The following is a 25,433-nucleotide window of genomic DNA, read 5'->3' as shown; positions in this document are numbered from 1 at the left end:
GTCCTCTCGCACCATCCACGACCTGTTGTTTTCTTGGTGTAAAATGAAAAGAGAACAGAGAAAAGTGCATTGTTTATTTACCCTTTGAAGTGTGTCGCCCACGGGTGCTAGCCCCTCCTGACCGACACGCTCGAATGACCGTGATATCGAGCGTAATTAGCCCCCTCCTGCGTACCATATGACCCCGGAACGATGTTCTCCCCCTAGTGGTCGTGTGACCAAGTGTAACTCAATTGATTTTCATATTCTACTTTATTAACTTTATTGTGGTAAATCTATTGGTGTTTAAGAATCTGTGGAAACATCTTAAAGTTCATCGAGAACTATAGAACTAAATAAAGTACTTTTGGCACGTACATCAATAGCAATGCACTCTATCGGTGACATGGTAATGATTGCAATCCCATGCCCAGATAAGACAAACACATTTTGTGGAACAGTTGCATTTCTCATTTAAATTCAGCGAGAATCTAATGAATTTCCATGAACAAAGTAGCATGGACTTATTGACGATTAAGATTTTCTGTTGGTCCGATCTCGTCACAATTTTCCATGTGATGTAACTTTCCGAAATTGGTAATGGCGTCAGTATTGTAATTTCGTCCGCAAATCTTCCACTAATCGAAGTTGTGATCAATGAAATATGGCAATCCTTTTCTGCTTTTTGGTTATCTTGTTTTGCTCTTCTTGAAATATGGATAACCTCAGCAAAACAGGTATTTTGAATGTCGACCTCATTCATTGTTGCCTTATGATGAAATCACTCCCGATTCTTGGCTACACTAGCGGCAAGACAGGTGACTTTACTATGAGCGCTGAATTTAGCCACCACCACCCAAGATTGGCATTTTCTTAAATATGACCGTAGCAGTTAACAGAATATGTAGATTAAGCAATCAGACCACTGTATTTTTTTTATTTTCTTCCTTTTTCTCTATAATTTTAAGCCATATTATCTACACTATCCATATAGCATCGTCTGTACCATTTCTCACTGGTCATCTGCATAAGGCATCAGATATTTGTTTCCATAAAAACAAGAACACACAATTACTTCGTAAAATATTTGTTATAGTACAAAATTTTATTGGATGTAACTATTCATTACATATGGAAATGTTGAACTAATTAGTGAAATATGAACCAAAACAGAACAATATCCGGACTCATCAATAAAATAATTAACCGATAATTATAATATTTACAATGTTCAAAAGCGAGAGCAATTGGTCTTGCACAGAAGACAAAATTTCCAACTGGTCATGATAATAATTTTCGGTGTACAAATCAGAAAACGTTACCCTGTTGTGACTTCAGAAACGGTAGAATAGATGAAAACTACTTTTTGATTTCTTTCTCTTTTGAAATTTCTGTTTGCATTCACCTTCCCCTAGAAAGTTTAATAAATTCATTAGAAAATTGAAGTACACAAGTACCATAAATAAATTACATACAGAGAAATGGACTTTATTTCATCAACATTCAATTAATTTCATTAATTAAAATAAAGTTTTATGCATAAAATGCCCAATATGTTTCATAATAAAATAACAAGCTCTTCAAAAAAAAAAAAAAAAAAAAAAAAATATCCATGTAAAAATGGCAGTTTATAAATGACACAAGTCTTTTACAGAAGTTCCCCACCATTGTCACAACCAAACCTGAATTACTGGATAAATAAATAGAAATCTTCAAGCCAAATAAGCTGCCATTGTTTTGTCATTAGAGGGATCTTCCTTTTTTAAAATAATCAATGTTAGGTTCACAATTTGAGATGAATGTAGCCATTTAACCAGTATCAAATTAACTACCGGGGCGGTATACATCTTAATTATACCATTTTTTTCTTCTAAATTGACTTGTACAGGAGCTTTTGATTCTTCTAAACAGAAATTATTACAAAGATAAAATACATTCACTTTTGCAAAATATCCTTCAACTGTACTTTAGATAATATTTCAAAAGTTCTGATAAATCTCTTGTTTGGTGGGGGTGGTGAGGTACCAATTTATTTTTTAGACATTTTCCCAATCTATTTTGAAACATATAAGGAAAAGTTCATAAGCTGACCTGAACAGACTCAACAATGGTTTTATTTAATTATACAGACATTTATAACTCTCAATTTTAAGTACTAACACAAGTAGCACTATGTTTATAAATTAACACAAGAAAAATAATTACAATATAATACATCAGTTTAGTGAGGGACTTCAGATCAAATTCTGAAAAAAACTTGGACCTTGAAAACACTCACTTCATCTAAATGAACAGATTGAATGAAATAATGATACATTTTGTCACTAAATGAGTCAATGATTGATGTACATTATCATATGTCTTGATATATATTTCAAAATCTTTGGTATAATCTTATGCAAGTTAAACACATGTTTCTTAAAAGTCAGTTATCTTAAAAATAATCTAAAACTTGGCAACAAATACCATTTTCATAATTGGTCTCCATACATACAATTTAAAACATAAAATTTTAACAAAGACTTGCACATCACATGCAAACTTCCTTGCAATTTTATCATTTCTTTAAATAAATTTCTCAAATTTCAGCATACAACCTTTTTCTTTTTAAATATCACATCAAATGAAATAATAATTTTCCAAACAAAATATTTTAAATGTCTTTTTCATCACATAATTTTCCAAAATGTAAACACATTTTTTTTTATTATCAAATTCAAAACAACTTTTCCTTTCATTATCATTATCTTAGGTCACTTGTCAATTACCTAAAGGTCAAGGTCATCCTCTACATTGTAGCCATGACTACGGTTAAGCTAATTAAAGTCCAACAAATTCCCCTGAGTCAGCAGTTTACTGTTTGAACATACACATGTACCCACATTGTCACCTCACCTCCCATCTAGTCACAGTCATACAAACATACTAAGTGTCACTCGTCCCACACAGTCAGTCATACACACATGTATACACATATATATATATATTTATATATACATACTTATTTACATACACCATTACAATTCCTTTTCCTGGGACAAAAATGTTAGGAAATTTTACATTTTTTTTTGTTCTTATTTTTTGTCCGAAAGTTTTTAATATTTTTTTGCCGTCTTTTAATCCACTTTCTCGACTTTGGCCACAATCTTTCCTTCCCATAATGGAAGCATCTCATTGTCATCGCGGATTTCCTCGAAAACAACTTCACTCTCAAATTCATTACTCAGCTTCTTGAAGAAGAACCTGCAAGACACAAAATAAGAACAAGTTATTATTTCATATCAACAAAAGGAAATAAAACTACAATATATACCAAATGGCTTTTTACAATGTCCAAGTTTGTTTTATAAACAGGTTATTTGATGACAAAAATAACTTGTACAGTATATGTATGTTGTTCAATATACTGATATTAACTATGTCCCAATAAAGCGTAACTAAGGTTACTACAAACTTAAAACACCAAAGTGCTCTCTTTTCTACAATCTTCTTACATCCAATTCTTACTCCAGCCTAATTTCCTTGATATCAAATAGTTTGCCGCATCTTAATAAAATGACAGCAAAGCTTTAAAGCGGCGAGTCGTTAGGGTAAACTCTGCCAAAAGAATGTGGCAAGACCAACTTTCATCTGCCCCTCTCCTTTAATTATCCTCTACAGTAACCCAGCCTCTCTAACCCAGCAGTAGATTTTCAAAAGGAAGGCACTAAGTATATAGTGTCAAAAATCTTAAATCTATATGCAACCCTTGATGACTGCAGGTCTCATTTAACACAAGGAGGTGTTTTTATAAGTACCCTAGTTTCTTTATCCCTTTCTTTCCCATACTGAGGTGTTTGGTATAAGTACCCCATATTTCCCTGCCTTCTCCCACCCCTCCTTGTATATAGTTGTTTGAAGTTTCCTTTAGCTTTCTCATTTTTCCTGGTCCGTTACGTTGAACTTTTATTTAATTAACTGACACTTAAACCTGACAAAGCCAAGAACGGGCATTATAGTTTGACCATAGAATGCATTACACAACCCTGGTAGATTTTCAAAACATGAAACCAGATTAACATGACTCTTTCTTCTTTCCATCTCCTCCACTTCTTTTGATATGATAAAACAAAATCTGTGGTATCCTATATCATTATCTCCCCCTTTGACAAAGTTGTAAACACAGATATGTGCTCCAGCCACAAATTTCCGGCACTTTAACGGACTCTTTTATACAGTAGTCACTTCTGTCGAATGTCAAAGACCTCACAATAACCAAGGTCAGTAACTTGGCTAAGCCACAGAGAATCCGTGTGTGACTCTCTGCTTTACTGGCTCAGGTTTGTTTTGGATACTACTTCAAACATATCCTGCTCCATGTTATACAGGATCTCACACTTTCTACATCCTCACCTTCAAACCTAGAGATACCTTTAATACAGTACCCTTCATTTCCCACCCTTTTTGTTTTCCAAATGAAAACCAAATTATCCATCCTGATGGTTGGAAATTTTATAATCCCGATGGTTGGGAATCTTACGATCTTGATGGTTGGGAATTTTACATTATCTACAGAAGTGATGACCATTTACTTACTTGAAGTTGCCTCGGCGACCGATAAGATGTTTGAACTGTGCCAGAGTAATGTGTGTCCCATGTACAGTATGGCGGTAGGGGATCGGCTCTCCACAGAAGAAATAGCCTATGATGACCTCTCCTCCCTCCGTGTTTGCAGCAGGCGTGGAAGCACTGGTCCCAGAAGGCGCCGACCCCGACGTGTTGGCACTACTGGACGAGGATTTCTTACTTCCCTTCTTCCTGTAGCACACAAAATGAATAAGCATTTAGAAATATATATTTATATGAAGTTGAACCTTGTTCACTTCTATAAATGGGTGATCTCGTCATAATTTTAGCGTTTAAGTGATCTAGATCAAACTTTCCACTATATTCCGATATCTTAAAGTTAATTGGTTCAGGTGACTGAATGATTATATATTGATATACATTTATTCCAAATTTATTAGGAGTAGGTTTAGCAGAAATTTTGCATGACAAAATGTTTCTCTTGACATTTTAGTAGCCAAGATACTTTCAATATATCTAGGTCAGAGGTCATACATACTCGGTGGAGTTACTGGCAACTGGTGCTTCAGCAGCAGAAAGGTCGAGGTCACTAGGTACAGTACGCGTTGTTGGGAGGGTGGGTCTTGCCGAGGACATGCTCTGCGAGATGAACATGGCTCCCTTCTTCTCCTTTGATGGAACCCCAGTGAAGGATCTGTAGACAAAACATTTAGAGTGAGTACAGAACAGTTTACACTTAAAACACCATGTACAACAATAAACTCATTGTCTGTTGATCTTTACGAAAGCCTTTAAATTCACTAACATCGTAATACTGGTTTGACCAAGAATCTGTTTATCATCAATTAGAGTAAATGTTCACAATTTTTTTGTAAAATACTTATTGACTTGGTGGTATAAATACGACCATTTTTCTGTCTTACTCTATGATTTAACGAAACTTTGTGTAGCCATTATGTTTTGTTTCTTACTTTGACTTGACAGGCACAATGTGTGACTCCTCGAGCCTTCGCTTGGCTTCCTCCAGCTGGACGGTGGTATTTGGAGGTGTGGGTAGGGGCATAGATGGATCCTGGACGAAAGGTTGGGTGGGTAAGGCTTGCCCTGCCATCGTCATCCAAGGCTGCATCATACCCGTCCTCTCCACAGATGCCGAACGACTAGAACCATGACCCGTCGACTTCTTGTTCGATCTGCTCAAACCGAAATTTTGTACATGAGTATATTTATTTTCTTATATGATTGGGTGAAATTGCCATAATATATACTTCTAAAATTTAGCTGACCACTGGAATAGCTTTTAAATACAATAATTTCATCCTAAAAGTGATTCAATTAATACTAATATCAATAACAATTTCAACACCAATTTGTGAATTATCAATGCATACATCCCAATTGTCCTGCTATTTATAATATTTAATATTAAAGTGGCAGACACACTTGTCTTATGCTTGACAAATGCATATAAACATTCACTAGGCCGATTTTATTTTATTTCATTTCAACACCAAGAAGGATTTTTTGATGGAGGTGTAGAGGTCAATGGGGATGGAACAGTCTGAAAATACAATGAGTTATTTACCCTTGCTTATGGGGAGTTGGTGTAGAGGTGGCGGCGCCTGACCTGAACCGCTTGTGGGACCCACTTGTACGTTCGGTATCGGTGCTGCCTGTTGCACCACTACTGACATGTTCGCTATCCCAAGAGTTGTCTCGCATCCAGCTCAGGACCCTGGAAACACACAGAACATTGATCGATATTAATAACATATCATAGCCACTACATCGTAAATGTATAAACAATACATGAAACGTCTGTATGTGATAAGAAAATTTCCGCATCCCTTCGGTCAGGCCGTCAATGTTCAGTTACAGAAGATAACAAGATGCATTTGTAATTGATAAAACCATTGGAGTCCCAGTGGTCACTTTAAACTATGATAGAAATTGTGGAGAAGGCACTTGTGAAATCTTAACACTAGACATGTTTTCTAGATTCTGAGATAAAAATCAGGGCCACTGTCACATTAACATGGTATTGCTTCTTTGTCCTGCACTTGAACGAGACTTATTGAAGTGATACTCCATCTCTTATCATACACTCAGGGCTGGAATGTCAACTTTAGACCAGTTTCTTAGTATCATAAAAATTATCAGCGGACAGAAATCACAAAGTCTCAGGCTATCTTTTCCCCTCCTGATATCATTTTATGCATTATCATGCTTTAAATTTAGAATTATCAAAATTGAGCTATCAAATCTTTATTTTATCATTTAATTTTTTCTGACATTGTATCTGTTTAGGGGCAAAACAGCTGTGTTGTCGCCTAATTACCGGAGACAATGAACATATCATTGTTTTATCACTGTCTGACCCCCTAGGGATTACTCTACTGTACAAAAAGGCAAACCAAATGCTCTTCGATAAACTTGTGCCCTCGAGGTCCTGTTATCAAAATTTTATTTTCTGTCAAGTCATGTTTGTAAAGGTTGACAGGTTGTGTAGTGATTGCAGTGTTGTAGAAGCGTGCAGGACCCGGCAAATTGGGAGTGTACAACATCTTAACAACGTAATCAGACCATTCCATCATCTTCATTCATATCCAATTATTTCTTTATGGTTATTATTCTATCTAAACACAGTTTTCAGGCAAGTTATAGCTTTCTGATTACCTCTAACAACATGTGGAAAGTTTCAATGCATGAATGTGTGGTTTTGTTTCCCTTCCAACAAACAGAAAGTGCCGTATTTATAGACACTCTCAAACATGCACTTAAATATGTTCACGAGCTTATACAAAACAGAGAACGGATCCCCGGAGCACTAGGTAGAACAATAAAGCAACAAGAGGAAACAGAGGTGCACATGGCAGTAGTTGTTTTTCTGTGTAATCAAAACTAAACTTCACCTTTCTGTACCTTACTATTTTTGGAACATATCTGGAATGCTACAAATTAAGCGGTTTTCACGTTTTCCTCATGTGTATATATTTTTAAAAATTATTTTGATAAAGATGTTGATTGTGCAACTCATTCTCCCCTAGCTGTTTTTTTTTACTGTTCTTATAATTTTCAAAGTCTGATAACATTAATTTTGAAGTAATTTAAATAAGAAGGAAAGACAGTCATTTGTTTTGTAACTAGCAAATTTAAATGAGATGGCAATTGGATTTTTAGAGAAACAACAAGATAACAAAGAACTGAAAAGTACATAGGCCCGGTTAAAACATTGGATAGCAGCTAATATACATAGGGTGCTGTAGTGTAGGACAGCAAGTACAGGGCTAGGAGATACACAGCCATATGGAGGAATTTAAAGCTCTGTTTGATCGTCTCGGAAACACTCCTCTCCTTCAACTTAACCAAATGAAATAGATTGTAGTGGAAGCAAAAAAAACCCATGCAGCCTGGGTATGTATTGACTGTCTGTGTGGTACAAATTGTAACAGGGTCTGTTGTGGTGGCCCTTGTGATTGCAGTATCTACAATTGGGGAGGAGGAGGCCCTTCTACTTCAGTGCTAACCCATTTCCTTCTCTGATAGAACTACAGCAGGCATGTTTGCTAATTTTAACACAGTCATTTGTAGAGAGGAGACAGAAACAATTCTAGCTTGGATCTTATTAATGTACAGACTGTGGTACTTGATTATAACCTTATTATTGGTAATAGAAAACATTCCCCCCCCCCTCTTTTTTTTCTCCCAAAGGTACAAATAGAAAAGAACCAGAAACCAGTTTCTCTATGAAAAAATTGATTAAATAAACACGGAACAATTAGACAATTTAATTCCAACCATTTTGTTCTAAACTTCTTTAAAATTCTATTTTGTAATTTAAACCAGAACATCAGATTTTTATTTATAAAATTAAAGAATATAAGATCTTCCCAGATTTTTTCCCCGCTGTTTTGCTAAATTTATACCACCCTTCCATTTTTTTTATACATGCTCAACACCATCCTTCTTAATTTCCTCACTCTGTTGCAGCACTTCAAAGCCGGCGAACAGACATATATAAAGAAAATTGGGCCTGTAAAACACAAGATAGACTACACTGTTCCAACATCTTACAATCATCATGATATTAATTAACAAACCCCGGGCTGCCAGTACTTGGAGGCAGCCATCATTTTCAAAGCCCTCCCTTTTCTTTTTTCATTTATTTGCTATTTATAACCCTATGCTGGTACCAAATGATACATGGTAAGGAAGCTGCCAGCACTGAGGGAAGTAGCCCTTTGATGCATGGTCCAATTTCAGCACACAGGCTAGTGATCTCAGACTCTCACAGAAGCCTGCTGGCTGGCTGTATGGCCAAATGTTAGCCCTAACAGATGCTCTCCCTAGCTACAGCTACCACACTCAAATTCCTTCAAAAGCTAAGCCTCATAACTCTCTATTGTGCCCTATACAAAAAGCAGCCTTTTGAAATAGGATAGGGATAATTAAGGGTTATTCATGATCAATTATGGCCAACAATTTATCTCCCCTAGATCAAAAGACCCAGCTCCCAATACAAGTTTCAATTTTTCAGACGGGTTCATTTTCCAGTGTGTTTGAATCTTCGGCTAGCCAGGATTACAGAGAAAATTAAGACAACAGGAATCAGAAGTTATCTGAAGCCAAGACCACAGAAATCACAGGCTATATGAAGCCTCTCTTCTACCCCCACTCCCAGCCCCTCTCCTGGCTAGGATCATCTGCATCCACCATCTAACCCTTCAATGTATATACATGTCTAGATTAAAAGTCTATCATAACATATATAAGTAAACAAAACTGTAAATCTTCTGAACACAGATACTATCTGAATTTATATATTTACATAGGTATAAACTTAAAAGAAAAAAAAATTGCGATAATTTTTTTATAATTACTTTTTGGACTCATTGATCTTATGCATATTATAGCTGTGGGAAATAAAAGATTTTGGATACTATTACAATGTACTCTCTATAAAAACTATACAATAGTTTTTACCAATATATATATATATACATAAAAAGAAAACACAACTATAAAACAGTTTTTTTATAGTTGTGTTTTCTTTTTATGTATATGGAAACCATCACATGGACATGGTTCTTTTTTACTTATATATATATATATATAATTTGGTGTGTTTGGTTTTATGCTAATAACAGTCAAAGAGTTATTAAAGGATGCGCTAGGTGGAGGAAAGTCTGAGTACCAAGAGAAAAACCACCACTGACTGTCAGTACTATACATGGCAACTGCCCCACATAGGATTATTCACCACTCTGTCACACTGCCTATAGATATTACTTAATTCCTTTTGCTTTTATCAATACCATATATCTTTTTAAATTTGATTGAAACAAAAAAGATGCATGAATGATTTTTCTCTCCAAAAATTGTTTGCAATTCATCTAGAGCGACGAAAACTGAATTGAAGAGTGTTTGTATATCATAACAGACAGAATTGTACCCAACAGAAAACATCCATATTCCATAAAATGAAAAGGTGATCAATAAGCCGGTTCAGGATGGCTGATAAAAGTCCAGTGATTTATTAATTAACAGGCACAATGGGGGAGAGATTGGAGGCTGTGGCTACTTGTGAAGTAAGATTTATGTAACAGATGTAGGTCTGTATCTCCCTCCATGGGGATCCCCAACAAGCTGCCGATGACATTCAAATGTTGGTGTTTCTAATATGATAAGAAGATCTTTGATCTACTCTAACTGCTGAAAGCCTGTATGTGTGCCCCCACTAATATTTACAGATTCCTTTTATCAGAAAATCCTGAATCTGTGGAACCATTTGGTTTGTTACAGAGGATCCCTGGACTGCTATGAACATCAAAGGGTTGCGTAGACTTTGAAGCCTTCAGTAAGGTTTGCCCACACTTAAATTATTCAATATAAACAGCAGTTCTGCCTAACATGTTGTAGCATGCTAGTCTACAATGTAATATCCTTATTTTACAGTTCTTCCGCTAATAAACCCATCTTGAATTGAAAAGGTCTGAATTACGTCCCCTATCAGCTCATAGCCAGCCAGTGGTAATTACCTGTATTTATTACATTTATACAATATTTGACCTAATAAGTCTTATTGTATTGTCCATGTGTAAAAAAAAAAAATATTTAGATTTTGTGTTTTTCATGCCCTGTCTAAGTCTCCACATATCTAAACCACTAATGATATCAACCATGAACTTATTAGCCGTATAAAACTATCGTTTCACTTTAATGTCATCTAAACAAAATGCAGATTAAAGAAATAATAATTGAAGAGTAAAGAGTAAGAAAATATAAATTTTGAAATAGGGCCTGTGTTAAAGTCCAGCCTCTGAATGATGTGGAGCTAGTCTGGCCCCTATTTGTATAAAGCTACATTTCAATCAACGTTTCTTGCTCAAATTTTGGAATTCTTGATACCCAGACAAAGCTTTGAACAAACCTGTGCATTTGTACTTACTTTTCAGTTGAGGGATCCATAGCATTTGGCACGGCCATAGGTGATATAGACTCAATCATGCTAATTCCACTGTCAATGTTACTGCTCGTATCCGAATGTTTACGATTAGCACGACGTGTAGTCCGACCCCTATCTGTATTATTAGTTTCACTATTTCCTGACCCATGTCCACGAGCACTAGAATTCACATCACCGGGCCAGCAATTCACATGCTGTTGAGCCTCGATTTCAATATATGTCTTGGACTTAGGGTCGCGAGAATGATGGTGATGATGGTGGTGATGAATGTGACGATGTGTTTCCACTGACGGTTTGTCCTCACCCATTCCGCTGTCAAACGAGGAATGATAGTCCGGACGTTTCTTATGAAATGATTTGTTATGCACTGAAGATGGCAAGGTGTTAGGCAAAGGTAATGTCTGATTAGCCGAGGCCTTACGATCGGCTGCGGACCTCTTTAACGACGGTGACTGTCGTCCCGGTGACCGCGTAGGCGTTTGCTGAGCGGAGCTCTCCCATATTCGGGACACATGTTCCTCCAGAATGCTATTTGGATTGTCATCGTCCATTATCACAGCAGATGTCATTAAAGGTATAGAGGTAGCAGAGGATGTGTTCCTCAACATGGCCGATCGATCAAGTGACCTATCTAACCTGTCCATGGACCGATCCATTGATCGATCTATTGACCGGTCTATAGAACGCTCCATAGACCGGTCAAGTCTTTCCTGTCGGTCCATAGACCGATCCACTGACCTATTTAAAATTGACCTATCACCTTCGTCCAGGTCCGACTACAAATAAGAAATAACAGATTGCTTTAATACAATTATTCTGAAATACCAGGAGACAGTCGGACAAAAATTACAAAAAAATAAAATTTGAAATCTCACTCCCTTTCTTTTCTATCTTCAAGGTGAAAACATTTTGATTTACTATTAATTTAGTTCTCATAAATATCTCCAGAAATACATTATAGGATCTTAGTCATAAGAAATATTATAACCCACCTCCAACATCCTGTTCATCGATTCGTTTAATTTTTCTTCTTTCTCTCGCTCCTTCAGCACTCTCTCGAGTTTCTCAACCAACATGGCGGCAAACTTTTTAGGATTTACTTCTGCAATATTGGAGTCCTTTGGTGCTCTTTGAGTACGCTACAAAAAAGAATAACACTTTTACAACATGCTGACGATGAAAAACCTTCAAGTCAAACAAAACGATCCTTTTTATGTGAAATTCCCTTTAATCATAATTATGAACAAACACTTGTATTGTTAGCTTTCTGTTGTAAAAATACTTTACACATCATATTTTTGAAATCTTGTAAAAACTTGCATTGCTAATTGTGTTGATTAGTGTTAACTTTAACTTTGAAAATAATCTAAATAAAAGTTACACAAAAGGCATTAAGCTCTTGGTAATTTGAACAAACAGCTTGATGACCAAACAGGGACTGGGATAGTCAATTGTATGTGTGTATATTTGTTTATGAATATATATCAAACACCTCGTTGCCTTTTGTCTACATGGATGTCATGCTCTCTGAAGCCTTTATGCCCGGATAGATCAACTATATGAAAACAGCCTTTGAGATCAAAAACATGATAAAAATCAACCTGAGCCTTCAAAGCTTGCTCTAAAGTCTTTGTTGTCATCCGATTGTTTTAGAAAGTATGTATCCTCCAGGATATGAACTGTGTGAATTTTTCATTTGTTCTTTATATAAATAGGTTTATTCATTATGGATCAAATGATAGAATTACTGCATCCCATCAAAAAGACTAAAAGATATTTTCAATTAATTTTTGAAACGGATGCAAAATTGATGTTCCCTGATTAAGGGCTGATCCAGCTGTTAGAAGCTGTATGTTTATTTTGAAATCACAAGGGATGATTTACTTCTACACAGGTCCCAGATCAAATGCATTTTGTATATACCTGAAAAGCGATAGGCGACATGTCATATTTACACAGAAAGCTATGCCAGACCTTTTAACTCTTCTTTTGTTTCCCGGTCGATTGTTTTTTTAATTGCGACAGATCTTGGGGGGAAAAAACCTACATGAAAAGTGTTTATTTCCTTATATCCTTGTGTACAGAGCAACTATAAAAAGCAAGTGTATGTATTATTAATTAAACAACACAACACGCATAAAAAAAGCCCGATACCCTCATCAAACATCATTGACTGTGTAAAACTAACTTCCAAAGGTACACCGAACCCTTGTTCTCCCAAGTTTCAAAAGCATGAACAGGACAGAGAAAGTGATGAAGCACTTAATACACATGAAATATGCAGGTAAAATGTCTGCCATAAACATTCAAGTGATGACTGAATTTCACATGAAAGGGAACCACAAAAGACTGTCTTTCTTTTACTTCACTTTCAACAATCAACATAACTAGATACAGAGTGCTGTAAATCGACAGCTGCGATACACTTGAAATGCAAGATGAGTGTGTCTTTTTTTTTAAAATTCATACACTTATTTTTTGAAACACAAACAGATCTGAAGGAGTTGAAAAGCTGTTTGATTTACACACAAAGACAAGATGGTAAGCTAATTAAAGGCCGTCTTTTAGACACAAGACTTTAAAGTGTAAAAAGGAAATGTTTGTATCTCTTAGTTAAAAAACAATTTTGACAGAAAAACCTGTAGGTAAGCTTCTAAAATTGTGGGTATTGGGTGTAAGGGATTTCTCAGTAAACAAGACCGAGATGCACTTAAGAGGTTAATAAAGGGGTTATTTACAAGAAATAATCAATTAAAAACATGTGCAGAACAACTGTAAGAAACTTGTTAAGGAAAATTATATTCAAACGTGAATGCATTGATTCCAATTCATACATGTAACTGGGCATGAGTTTTGTAATGTTATATTCATATATATAAGTGGATATTGGCTTGGCATCTTCTATAAATTGGATTGTATATGCTATTTTATGAATGACTGAAGTTTTACGGATGCTTAACACTATGATAAGATATTGATTGATTGTGGGGAATAAGTATTTTCACATACAGGTATAAACTGTTGATGAATTCCGCTCTCTCGGTTCTGCTCTGCGCGTTTACGCATGGCCCTTCGCTGCCTTTTCCACATTTTATCATTGTCACTGCAACATAAAAATAAACAAGGTATATGCAAAGTGTATGCACATATCACATATGTTATCAAACAAATAACAAGGGATGAAATATTCTACTGGCATTGCAAATGAAATATTTTTCCACTATGAAAATCTATCTTTTTTTTCTAGATAACAAAGGTCAATTTTTCTATGAAAGAACATTCTATTTTAAGGCCATCTGTTTATTGATCAGACAGAAGTGGACATCTGTGAAATGGTCAGTCTGGACACTATAACTAATATTAATTTTATCTGCCTTACCACAACTATAGCACCATATAACATTCAAAGGCCTAGCTAAAAAAGACCATTGATTAAAGTTATGGTTGCCTATACCAGTCATTCATCCTATGCTATTAAACAATTTCAGGTTCTGTTTGTTTGGCAAACACTACGCACACATGTACAACATGGGGGAAATATCAGTATTGTAAGCATACGGATCCTTTGAGGTTGGACATCAAAGGACTTTGAGCCTGCTGCCATGCTGCCTCTTTATACTTTGTTCTGTGTCATTGGCCCACTGTCATTAGCCAACTTTTCAGCTTTAATTTACACTACATGTGCACAGCTGCTACATAGCCCTGTTAGACCTAATGTTCAAAGGCTCAAGTACTAATTACTGACAGTGCTTAACTTAGCTCAGCTATTGTGTGTGTCAGAATATGGAGGCAGAGCCTACAATCCTTGGTCAGGATCAGATCAAACACTGCACATCACAATTATAATTCGTCAAACCAGTAATTATTATAAAATTAATCACAATACTGTTCTAGAAAAACAACATCTAATAAGTGTTTGGCCTGTATTAAAAGGGTCAGAATGTATTTGATCCCATTTCTTTTAAAGTCCTTTTATTTCCATATCTCTGCTCTTTCATCCTCCGTAATTCCATAAAAAAAAGTATTGAATGGTTGCAAACAACAAACAGTCAATTCATTAAATATTCCTTTTTAACCTGTTCTGTTCTCTCTCTCAAAACCTTGTAAAGTCAAAGCTGACTAGTGGTGCGTTTTATTACTCTTCGCTCCTATCTCAAATAAAGCTACACAAATGGGTCGGATCTTTATAAGAGACTTTTACATGTCTTAGGATCACAGGTAAATTTCCCCTTGGGGAGGCCCCTAACAGGTCTAAGCGAACCTCTTCAAAGCTTTCAGTGGTAATGCAGGCTGGATGGAACACAGGTATACTTCAAAGGGAAATCCCCATAAAAGATTGTATTGGGTATGAGCAAAGGGCCATCGAAGCAGGGATCAAAGGCTATGAAAACAATAAACCGCTTCAAAAATCTACCCAAGCAAGAATTGACTTGAGATAATTAAATTATGGCTGAAGCAAACTTCAGGCTATACTGCTGTTAAAAGGAAAGACCGATTGATGCTTTTGAAATAGCAGAAATGTATCACTTCAGTGGATGTCTCAATAGCGATTTAAAAATATATCTGAAAGAAAAATGTTTGTAAAGTGTTATTTTTTATGCAAGTACACCAGAGATGTCACTTTCCGGGCCAATGATCAATGAGAGAATTATTTCATCTTGAAAACTTCTGAAATATTTTATTTTCAGTGCGAAAGGAACAGATTACATAGTTATAATGACAAAATGTAAGCTTTTCCCAGCACAAAATGTTGACAACTCTTCACAACAAAGGATATGAAACAATGCATAAACAATGAACTACATTATTTTAAAGAAAAAATTCAACTACACCATCATTGTATATAACAAATCCCAGTCAAATGAAGAAAAATTTTTCCATTGGTGTTAATTATAGGAAATTAAATTAAAGTTTTTAAAAGTCTTTAATCTGGTATTTTTTCAAACTTTTTGTTTTGTGGTTCAAAGTAATCTTTCTCCAATAGATAAACGGAAACAACATCACTTGAAGTTGAACTTGATTCAAAGTGAAGTTGTAAGACTGATAAAGCTAAGTCTACACTTAGGTGTAGGTTTTAGGTGAAGCGAGTACACAAAGCCCTAAATGAGATGTATACACATACGGCTCAGGACTCCTAGACCATGCTATCTCCCAAATCGCTGATCAAACGAAACAGAATACCTGTGTGCATTTATCAATTTGACACCGTTTACGTTTTCACTCTGTCATTTAAACCAATATAGAAGGCTACTATAATAGAAAGAAAGTCAGGTGAACTATTTATAATCCTGTCTCACCTGGCATTACAAAGTGGGCTCTACCAAACTCTGATTCAGCCAAGTCAATAAATGCCCTTGGGGGTGTGAAAAACTATCTGGTTGCACAGCTGCATTCATTTATTTTATATTTAATATACATATTTCAAAGGAATTGAAAATATGGAGTACCTGTCTACTAACCTTACACAGCCTGTTTAGATCAGATGTTTTAACTTGAGAAACGCTGAACATTAACAAAGATCTGTACCGTATTTATGTACATAACAGCAGTTTGTTTTGTATATGAAAAGTAACTGCTGAGATTTTCCTTTGAAAGACTCCAACATATTATAAAACTGTTGTTGCACTGACTTACTAGTTTCAATTAGCTCTAACACTAGGCTTAGAAATACTGTAGTGTATAAGAAATATTGGTCAGAGCAAGTCAATCGTTATTCCTACAGTTAAAAACGAAAAAAAAGAAAAAATGCACTGGCTTATTCATTACGCAAATTCAGGTATGTCGGAACCAAAGAAAACTCCAACAACAACTGATATATTTAAGAAAATTTTACATAAAATCAAAGCATTGTCTACGAACGTTTAACGGTCACACAATATTAACACATAAGTTCGTCACATCCATACTTACACACTGCTGTCTATTGAGCGTGTGTCGTCGGTCAAGGCATCACTGGACAGACTCTGTATCTCACTGTCCTGAGCCGAAACCGGCGCATATGACACATGGTAAGGATGGGCCAAAGGCGTCCGTGGGGCAAACGGCACAGGGAAACTGAAATTTTAATAAGTGCAATATATATTACAATATGAATTTATCAGATTTACAGTGCTAAGTAAATATTGCTTTCCAAATTAAAGCTTGGTTTAATTGAGTTACTTTTCACATTTCAAATATTATATTTGAACTTGAACATTGCTAGCTAAGACTAAGTTGGAATATAATATATACAATAACACATGCATATTATACCTAAATGTAAAGATTTTTCAAAAATTCAATTGTGAGGAGTTAATTTCTCAAAATAGCATTTATTATTACATTCAGAAAACTGTATTCAAATATGAGAACATGATGGAAATAATACATTAAAATTGACAATCAAGAAATAACATGAATATTCATGAGAAGATTGAAACAATAGACACTTATACAGCACAATATTAATGTAACGTTTACAGACATCGGATTAATTTTTCAATCAATCATTCATAAAGACTTCATATATACATGTATAAAATGTTGAACACTATCTCCTTCAGACATTCATAAAGTTGCTTTCAAATTACAGCTATTCAGCATATTTTATACCCTCTCAAAAATTGCACATTTAAAATATTTCAGGACCAGAACATACAACATAATGAAAGTGTAAAAACATAATTAGTGATTTAAGCCACATATTTGTTGTGTTCAGACAAATTATACTATAATGACTGTAATTATGTGATGCGACCAAATCGACCTTTAATCCTACATTATTTACATTCAGTGATGTAGGTCGGCGGTGGTAACGCCTCTCTATAGAAATTCCACAGGTGCATGTACATGTACAGGTAGATATTGTGGTACCAGAACGAACTAGTGTCTAGGAGGGTCTGGGAGGGACACCCATATTCACAATGCATGGTGACTTAATTGTTGGTATATGTAGTACTAGCAGCTTTATATCATTATCCTATGACTGAACATCGTACAACTGACAAGAGATAGTAAATCAATTTTCATTTCCCCAAAAAACGTCTCTATATTAATATCTATATTTTTTATCTAAATACATTTACAACATATGGATAAGATTTTTCATTTAACTTATTCATTAGAACTTTCTTGACATATTTCTTTTTACAGTCACTCACACAAACAACTTATTATATTTGTACTAGAACACTGTTATCAAACTACCAGTGTTTCAGTTAGTTAAAACGCTCTGTGTTAGCTAGATCAAAAGACCTCGATATTTAGGAAAATGATACCAAGTTGAAGTACATGTAGGCAGTTGAGAGAGTAGAGGGGCACCTATATACTGTGATATAGCACCCACCATCTAAAGCCTTGAGTGCTCTCTGGCACAGATCAAAGCGGCCATCAGACCATGAATTCGCCTATCATCTAAGTATGTGCCCTCACTTCAAGCACTTACATGAGCTGGGTTTTTTTTTATCTCCTCTCTTTTGTGTGTATGTGTGTGAGTGCAAGAGCTCAGCCTATATAGCCATACTGAGACCTTTAACATTTTTGAATTCGACCGTGGTAATAGGATAAACAAATAAGAGCCAAAACTCACCAGGACAGAACTGAGGATTTTTCAGTTTTAGAACAGAAGTCATTACTTCAAACATGTGTTTTAACGGACTGCAATATGTTTTCAAAGTCACTTTCAGAAAATGAACAGCTTCAATACACTTATTCTTATTAGAAAATTACTTTTATGGTAATATATATATAACATATAATTATATATAAATCTACAGTTAAATCAGTATGATACCACAAGCATCCACTATAACAATGTTCAATATAGGGGAAAATATGTTATTACACTAGCTAGCTAGGTGAACTTTATTTCTACGTTACAACAATCTTCCAACAGATCCACTAAGATCTATTGCAAATAATAAAACTATTCTTTTGTTTGTATGATTTGTATACAAAATCATGGTATGAAAAAAATAATCAACAAATGAAATGTTTTCACCTAAAAAAAGGTGAAATAGATGAAACACAAATTGCAAGTTGTGACGAGTCAATTGCCGCATACCAGTATTTACTATATTTTAGTTTCTATCATCAGTCAAGTGGAACCTGGATCAGCAAGTTCTGTGATCCGACTCAAGCATGCGTGATGCCTTCCTACCACATACCTGTCGCCCTAAAGTCAGCTTAATACCAGGTCAGTGACATATAAACATAGGAAGGGCTAGGTCTGGACTGGTGTTGGGAGGGGGTAGAATGGGCTAGGTTCAAGAGGAGTGGCCATAAGGATGTGCAATCGTGTTTCAGCAATAGTGTACTAGACCTTTTGGTCAAATATTCAAGAGTGATCATTCAAGATTTGTCTATGACATGCATGTATTCCGTGTCAACTTCACAACCACTTACTTTGAAGTCAACTTTGTTCAATAATTTATCATGTTGAACAAACAGCTATAGCTTGGCAATTTTCCAATGTTAGACATAAATGACAAAAATAACTTGAGGTGTCAAAGCTTTTTAAAAGTCAATTTTCACAGTTAATAAGATCAAAGAACAATATGTTTTTATTGTTTTTGAATTGTTTAAAACAGAACTGGAGATTCTTTGATCTGGCAGAATATTACTAGTACCAACCTAATGTAATAAATTAAGGACAAGTTCACTATCTCTACATAATGCTAACTTAAGCACTATTTATGATTCCCTATGCCTGTTGTCTATATCCAGTATTACCATCCTGTCCAACAACACAGGTGAAACATGATGCTCTAGCAATGAAAGGTCATTAGCACACACTTGTGAACTGGCCAGGTGGAATGAGGCGGGGACACTTGGATAGCTGAATGAACAGACCATGGCCAGTGCACTCGGTGGCCCTAGGCCATTAAGCCCCTCCATGTAACAAGCTGTATACAGCATTCTTTAATGTAGCTACTGAATTCTTCTAGGGCATTTTCTGTGACCTCTCTGACTAGTGCAAGGTGTATCAACTTCAGTCAAATTAAACCAGGGTCATCATTAATAGGATCAATGCAAGCCTCTCATGCTCCAACAGTGATCTCCCTATAGCTATACTGCTGTGTTACAGTGTTTTTCTCAATGCAAGGACATCAATGCTAAAAGTATTTGGATGAAGTGCTTATGTTCATATTTTTTTATGTTTAGTTCCAGCCATGATAAATTAGTCTAATTCCCTACGATTCCATTTGGATTAAAGGATTAATTTTGTTTCACATCCTACAGAAATGTTGTTACCAAACAAGCCTTAAGTTTTTTTTGTTTTTTGTTTTAAAAGTTAACATTATTCAGATCACCTTTATTTTTAATACCCTAACACATGTTACCCAGTTTTCTTTCAATGTATTTTAAAATTATTGATGAAGTATTCAATAAAAGAAAAGCACATAAAACAGTATTAGAATGAAATATGTATGATGCATAAAATGGTCTTTTATCTTTGATAGTTTAACTTCTGTTTTGTTGTTTACCCGTTTACATGCACAGATGCGTTTCGTATCAATATTATTGAGTGGTATCATAGAACATTATTTTCCTATCAATATCCGGTTCAGGTATATGTACCATTTGTGTAATAGACAAAGAACTGTTCACAGATTTGTTTATCTATGATGGAAGTGCAACTACTGGTTTGAAATACCACTCTACTGGAGTAGATCTTGTTTCTTCTGTTGTACTTCTAATATTGATCAGCTGATTACAGTACAAGTCATACAGTGCACCTTCTTATGAAAGAAACATTGATTAAATTTTGGGACAAGGGCCAGTTTGTATTTTTATCAACTGTACTATACAAGAAGGGAATTAATAAGCTGACGCACACTCGTACTCTCAGAACGGCAATACTGTCAACAAACTCCTTCAAATTATAATTGTAAATAACACTAGCTTGTAAACTTTTTGCAGTGCCACAATAGTCGGTATGTCAATCAGTTTTCGTGATAATCAGTTCGGAAAAAAAATGCTGATTTTCAAGATGTTTGTAATACAGAGTTATCTCCCCTTTGTGAACATGTATACACTATCTGTGGTATCAAATATAATATCTTTTTAGCGACAAGTTTTTGCTACCAAATATATGACATCAAAAATACAAGAAAATTCCATTTTCAAGCTCACTATAACAATCTGACCATTAGATACATGCTCACAGGAGCAAATTAACTCTGTATTGCAGCACAACAGCTTAATTCCACAGCTGACCCGGATCTGCAATTATCCAGTGGTACTTAAATTGACTCGCCTTTTTCCCATCCATGTACTGTAGTCCAATGTTAGTTAACTCTTAACTTTCAAACCTGCAGTTAAAAAACTCTCAACAAAAACAGCACTTAACGAAGAATGATCCTTACCTACTAAAGGCTTCAGAGGAGTGTTTTTTAGCACCAGAACTTTCTCCTTGGCTTGATCTTGACGAACATTTACCACTTATAGGAGGTCCACATACAGAAGAGGACAGGTTTGTCCCGTTCGTTTGAAGTTCTTGGTCCTCCATAAGTGTGGGAAGAGGTCCGACAGAAACGGGCCGCGTAATGGACCCACTAGATGTATTGCTGCTTTTGGGACTCTCCCCACCCTTTTGGACATATTGCACATACAAATCTGACTTTATAAATAACGGATACGTATTATTCCTCATATCTTGTTCCACTTCCGTTTGAGCCTCGTCGAAAATTTCACGATTGAGGTTCACACGTTTTTGTAACTTTTCATGTATATCCTTTTTCGTAGCCTCACTTATACATGGCAGTTTATCCGATTTTATATACTTTTTATGTATCACACGAATCACATTAGCAATGCTTTCACCAGAATCCTTCTTTTTCAAACCCTGGCATGCAAACCAGAATTCCACCGCATACGACCCAAGACCTTCTTGATCTAAGAAGTTCCGAAATTGCTCAACACCCTGTAAATCCTCGAGCAGATAATTAAGATTTTCTGCCCATTTCATGAAGGAGGGAGTACTATTTTCATTGAACGGTGGTGAGCTTGACGCACTGCCCTCTGGTTCGAACCCCAGCGGAGCCATGTCGTCGTCGTCTATGCAACTAACACTCATTGAATGGGCAGACTTATCTTTGTTGGACCGACGGGGAGTGACAGCAGGGGAATCTCCTCGGTTGGACCCCATACTCTTGGAGGATGTCTGACTTTTGTTCGACAACTGGCTTTTATGCGAGCCGCTACTCCGTGTAGAGACTCCCCCATTCGAAACCAGTTCATTTTCCTCGCCGTAGACCGGGGGTCGAATAGCAGACTCTGTAAAGTTGCTTCCCCCAGACTCGTTGAGGAACTGATGCACTTTGCTTGTCATCTTACAGGCATGGTACTGGTCCAACGAAGAGATCGAGTGTCAAGTCATCATCTGTAAAAGGTTAAAAAAATAGTTCGTAAATATTGTTATAAATACATAATCACATACATATAAAAATACAATAACACATATTCATAACGAACCTCCGGACACCAATGAAATTATTTTGTTATGTGTACATTTCATTGTAGACATATAAAAATCATATTATAAATGCCTTGTCAGGCAAGGAAAAAGTATCATGTTCTTATGAAATGTTTATTATAAACATGTTTTTAACTGTAGCTTATATTAAGTTCAACTTGATTACTCCATATCAGATATTAGCCTTATTAGCAATTTCAGCCTAAATTTGTCACAGAATTTTTTAAAGCAAGTATTATTGCATATTACATTGTGGCATAAAGAAGCATGTTACAATATTTTAAAGAAACCATAGAGTTTTTGAGAAATATGTTTATGTCCAGATACCACTTCTATATAATATACATATTAAATCAACATTTAATATCATAACAATTAACAAATAAAGAGTCAGCAAAGAGTTATGTGAGAGTTCAAACCAAAATCACACTAATTTTGCTGTTCTATTTAGCTATAGAACAATCCATTCAAGAGATAGACTATCAGTGTTTTAGAAATGATTGGGACACCATCATGCTATTGAATGAAAATACCTGAAACACACTTAGGCAATGGCCAGGTGGAATGTTTAGGACAAGGTGCTTGCTTATCTTCATCCAAAAAAAAGTGAAAAAAATCTCACCTAATGCCACAATGGAAACTTCACTAAGGGATTCATTATCAGGTCATAATATATGCCATGTATATCAATAAAAATACTTTGATTTGGAAATAAAACATTTTGAATCTTGCTACATTTCTGTACAGGTCTGTTATCGGGGCTAGCTTTCCTACAATACCCCACTTCTTTTGAATGAAAACCCACATCGGTTTAGCAGGTCGAACACAAACAATGAATTGCTGAATCTCGAATTAAACATCGGTTCGGTGCATAAAATTGGGTTTAACAACATTTAAACGTCTTTATACTTACATATATTTGCTTAACCATCACAAAATTGGCACATTTTACAGCGAAAACGAGTAAAATCGGTCAGTATTACCACAATCCACTCAGAGGACATGGGGCCGCCATTATGGCCTATGCAAATATTGGGGGCCGCGAAGGGGGGACGGGTTAATAAAAGAATAACAACATTGTACAACAATGTTTTAAATTGATATTTTTGATGTAAATTTAATTGATTTTTTTTTTAAAATTCCAATGAAAGGTTTAATTACAAATTATGTGTACACTTATATGATAATTCCTAAATGTACAAAAAAAATACAATTTAATATTATTAGTTGTTATTGTAAGAAATAACCAGAATATAAGGTAATTATGTTTCTAAACTAAAAAAAACATAAACATACAAAAATATTGCCTTTAACGAATTTTAATTGGTCCCTAAAAATGGAGTATTTTTCTGATGTCACAAATAAAATGTGTGTTTCTTTCATGTTATTTTTTGAATACCTTTATCAGTAAATGATAATCATCAATAAACTGCTGAATGTATAAATTCGGGCACCTGCTGATCAGTTTAGATTAAAACCGGCGAATGAACAATCAATCAAATTTAAAATGATGCACTAAATGCTACCGATATACTCATAAAAATAACAAAGCAGGCAAACAAACATTTCAATTGCAACGTGCTTGTGTTGAACCCTAAGAATTGGGACACATTTAGTTTTGCATTAGGAATGAGCAGATTTACCAACACATATATAAACACAGCGTGATAATATCCCGTGTTGATATTCACCGTATTCCATAGAATTTACACACGTAATCGACAAATCTCTGGTAAGAATCCGAATCCGTAAATATTCACCTACGATTCTCTTGTGTTGTCTCAAATACAACAACATACGAAATCCCTGGTATTCAAAATAGTCCGTATGAAAATGGAGAGTATGAATCCTGTGGTAAACCCTCCGTAGTCAAGTTTTACTAAGATATGCACAGCACATGAAACACAATGTAAATTAACACGTACCTGTTCCGATTTGCTTCTTATGCCTTTAAAACAAAAATGGCGTCTCACTAATTTCAAAGTTTTGAATCTGAGACGATTCTAAACATCAAAGCCACATGCCCGCCGCCGACAATCCTTGTTACATAGTGACGTCACAAGCCTTTAGATGTACCGCGCCAATCAGCGGGAAGATAAAATCAGCATTCACAAAAATGTTATTGGAGAGTCCAATGTGCCTAGGGGTGGCAGGATACGGAAATTTAAATATCATATTTTTTGATGATCGGAGTAATTTACTCTGGCCTTAAGGAAAGCACTTAACACATTTTATTCACTATCAAGACAAAACATTATTTCATATACCGGTTTACTTACAGTGTTTTTGTTCTTATAGAAACTTTTTACTACAACCTGCCACCCCCATACCTATTTTTACCATTTGATAGCTTCCGATAGACAACATTCGGTTGGGAGAATGTAAACTCTTAGATCTTAAACGCGTTTAAATATTGAAATATGTAAATAACGAAGTGATTCTGTAAAAACTCGACAAAGAGATGTTTGAGATTAAGACATGAAAAAACATGTTGTGTTGTTTCGTACTTATTGGGGGTTACTGAAATGACACAATCTGCCGGTATATATTCTCTTTATTGATAATACGTTGCCCCTATAAATTACACACATAAGCTCGGGGCGCGCTTTGAAGTTTCTGGTCAGTGCGTTAAACTGCGGTTATAAATCAGTAAGTGAGGCCCCGTGATTTTTTACTAAATCTTTTCGTGCATATTCTTATGTACAAGGTGTTTGAACAAGAGTTCGGGTCGATTTGATTTTGAACCACCATTAAGACACATAAAATAAGCTTGATTATCTATCTTCCTACATAGTAATGACCGAGGTTCAGTATATATATAATCTATGGAAAGTGTACAACTTAACACATTTATCTAAATAAAAGATAAATATATTTCTCTAATGCATGATAGGTTTCGGATATTAATATATACAAAATAACTTTTTTTTCTTTTAACGTTTAGCCGTAAATAGCCATTTAAATTAA

The 25,433-nt window shown here is 35.3% G+C and overlaps 1 protein-coding gene across 4 annotated transcripts; it reads right to left on the bottom strand.

Moving 5' to 3' along the window:
• Positions 1–1,050: 1,050 nt before the first annotated feature.
• LOC138323665 (axin-1-like) lies at positions 1,051–24,546 on the bottom strand. Of its 4 annotated transcripts, none has more exons than XM_069268433.1 (11): positions 24,392–24,546; positions 21,358–22,373; positions 16,922–17,065; positions 14,021–14,114; positions 12,004–12,150; positions 10,994–11,787; positions 6,131–6,280; positions 5,517–5,738; positions 5,084–5,239; positions 4,555–4,776; positions 1,051–3,222 (listed from the first exon to the last, which is right to left on the bottom strand). In XM_069268433.1, the coding sequence occupies exons 2-11, from the start codon at positions 22,320–22,322 to the stop codon at positions 3,096–3,098; spliced, it is 3,021 nt and encodes a 1,006-aa protein (XP_069124534.1). In that variant the 5' UTR covers positions 22,323–22,373; positions 24,392–24,546; the 3' UTR covers positions 1,051–3,095. The 4 variants fall into 4 exon arrangements, with proteins under 4 accessions (XP_069124534.1, XP_069124536.1, XP_069124538.1 ...); XM_069268435.1 differs by lacking the exon at positions 24,392–24,546 and adding an exon at positions 24,227–24,371; XM_069268437.1 differs by lacking the exon at positions 24,392–24,546 and adding an exon at positions 24,231–24,366.
• Between the last annotated feature and the right edge of the window lie 887 nt (positions 24,547–25,433).

This window comes from Argopecten irradians, chromosome 5 (assembly GCF_041381155.1).
Source record: "Argopecten irradians isolate NY chromosome 5, Ai_NY, whole genome shotgun sequence".
In the NCBI taxonomy this organism is placed as follows: Eukaryota; Metazoa; Mollusca; class Bivalvia; order Pectinida; family Pectinidae; genus Argopecten; species Argopecten irradians.
The sequence above is the reverse complement of the archived record's forward strand: the minus strand, read 5'-3'. Positions and strand labels throughout refer to the sequence as shown.

Bases quoted from the DNA above. Each gene is read 5' to 3' on its own strand.
- LOC138323665 (XM_069268433.1), bottom strand. From the start codon at position 22,322: ATGACAAGCAAAGTGCATCAGTTCCTCAACGAGTCTGGGGGAAGCAAC. The intron at 12,151-14,020 runs GTATGTGAAAAT...TCTTTTTTGTAG, and splicing joins TTCATCAACAGTTTATACCT to CGTACTCAAAGAGCACCAAA. The intron at 11,788-12,003 runs GTGGGTTATAAT...TCTTATTTGTAG, and splicing joins CGATGAACAGGATGTTGGAG to TCGGACCTGGACGAAGGTGA.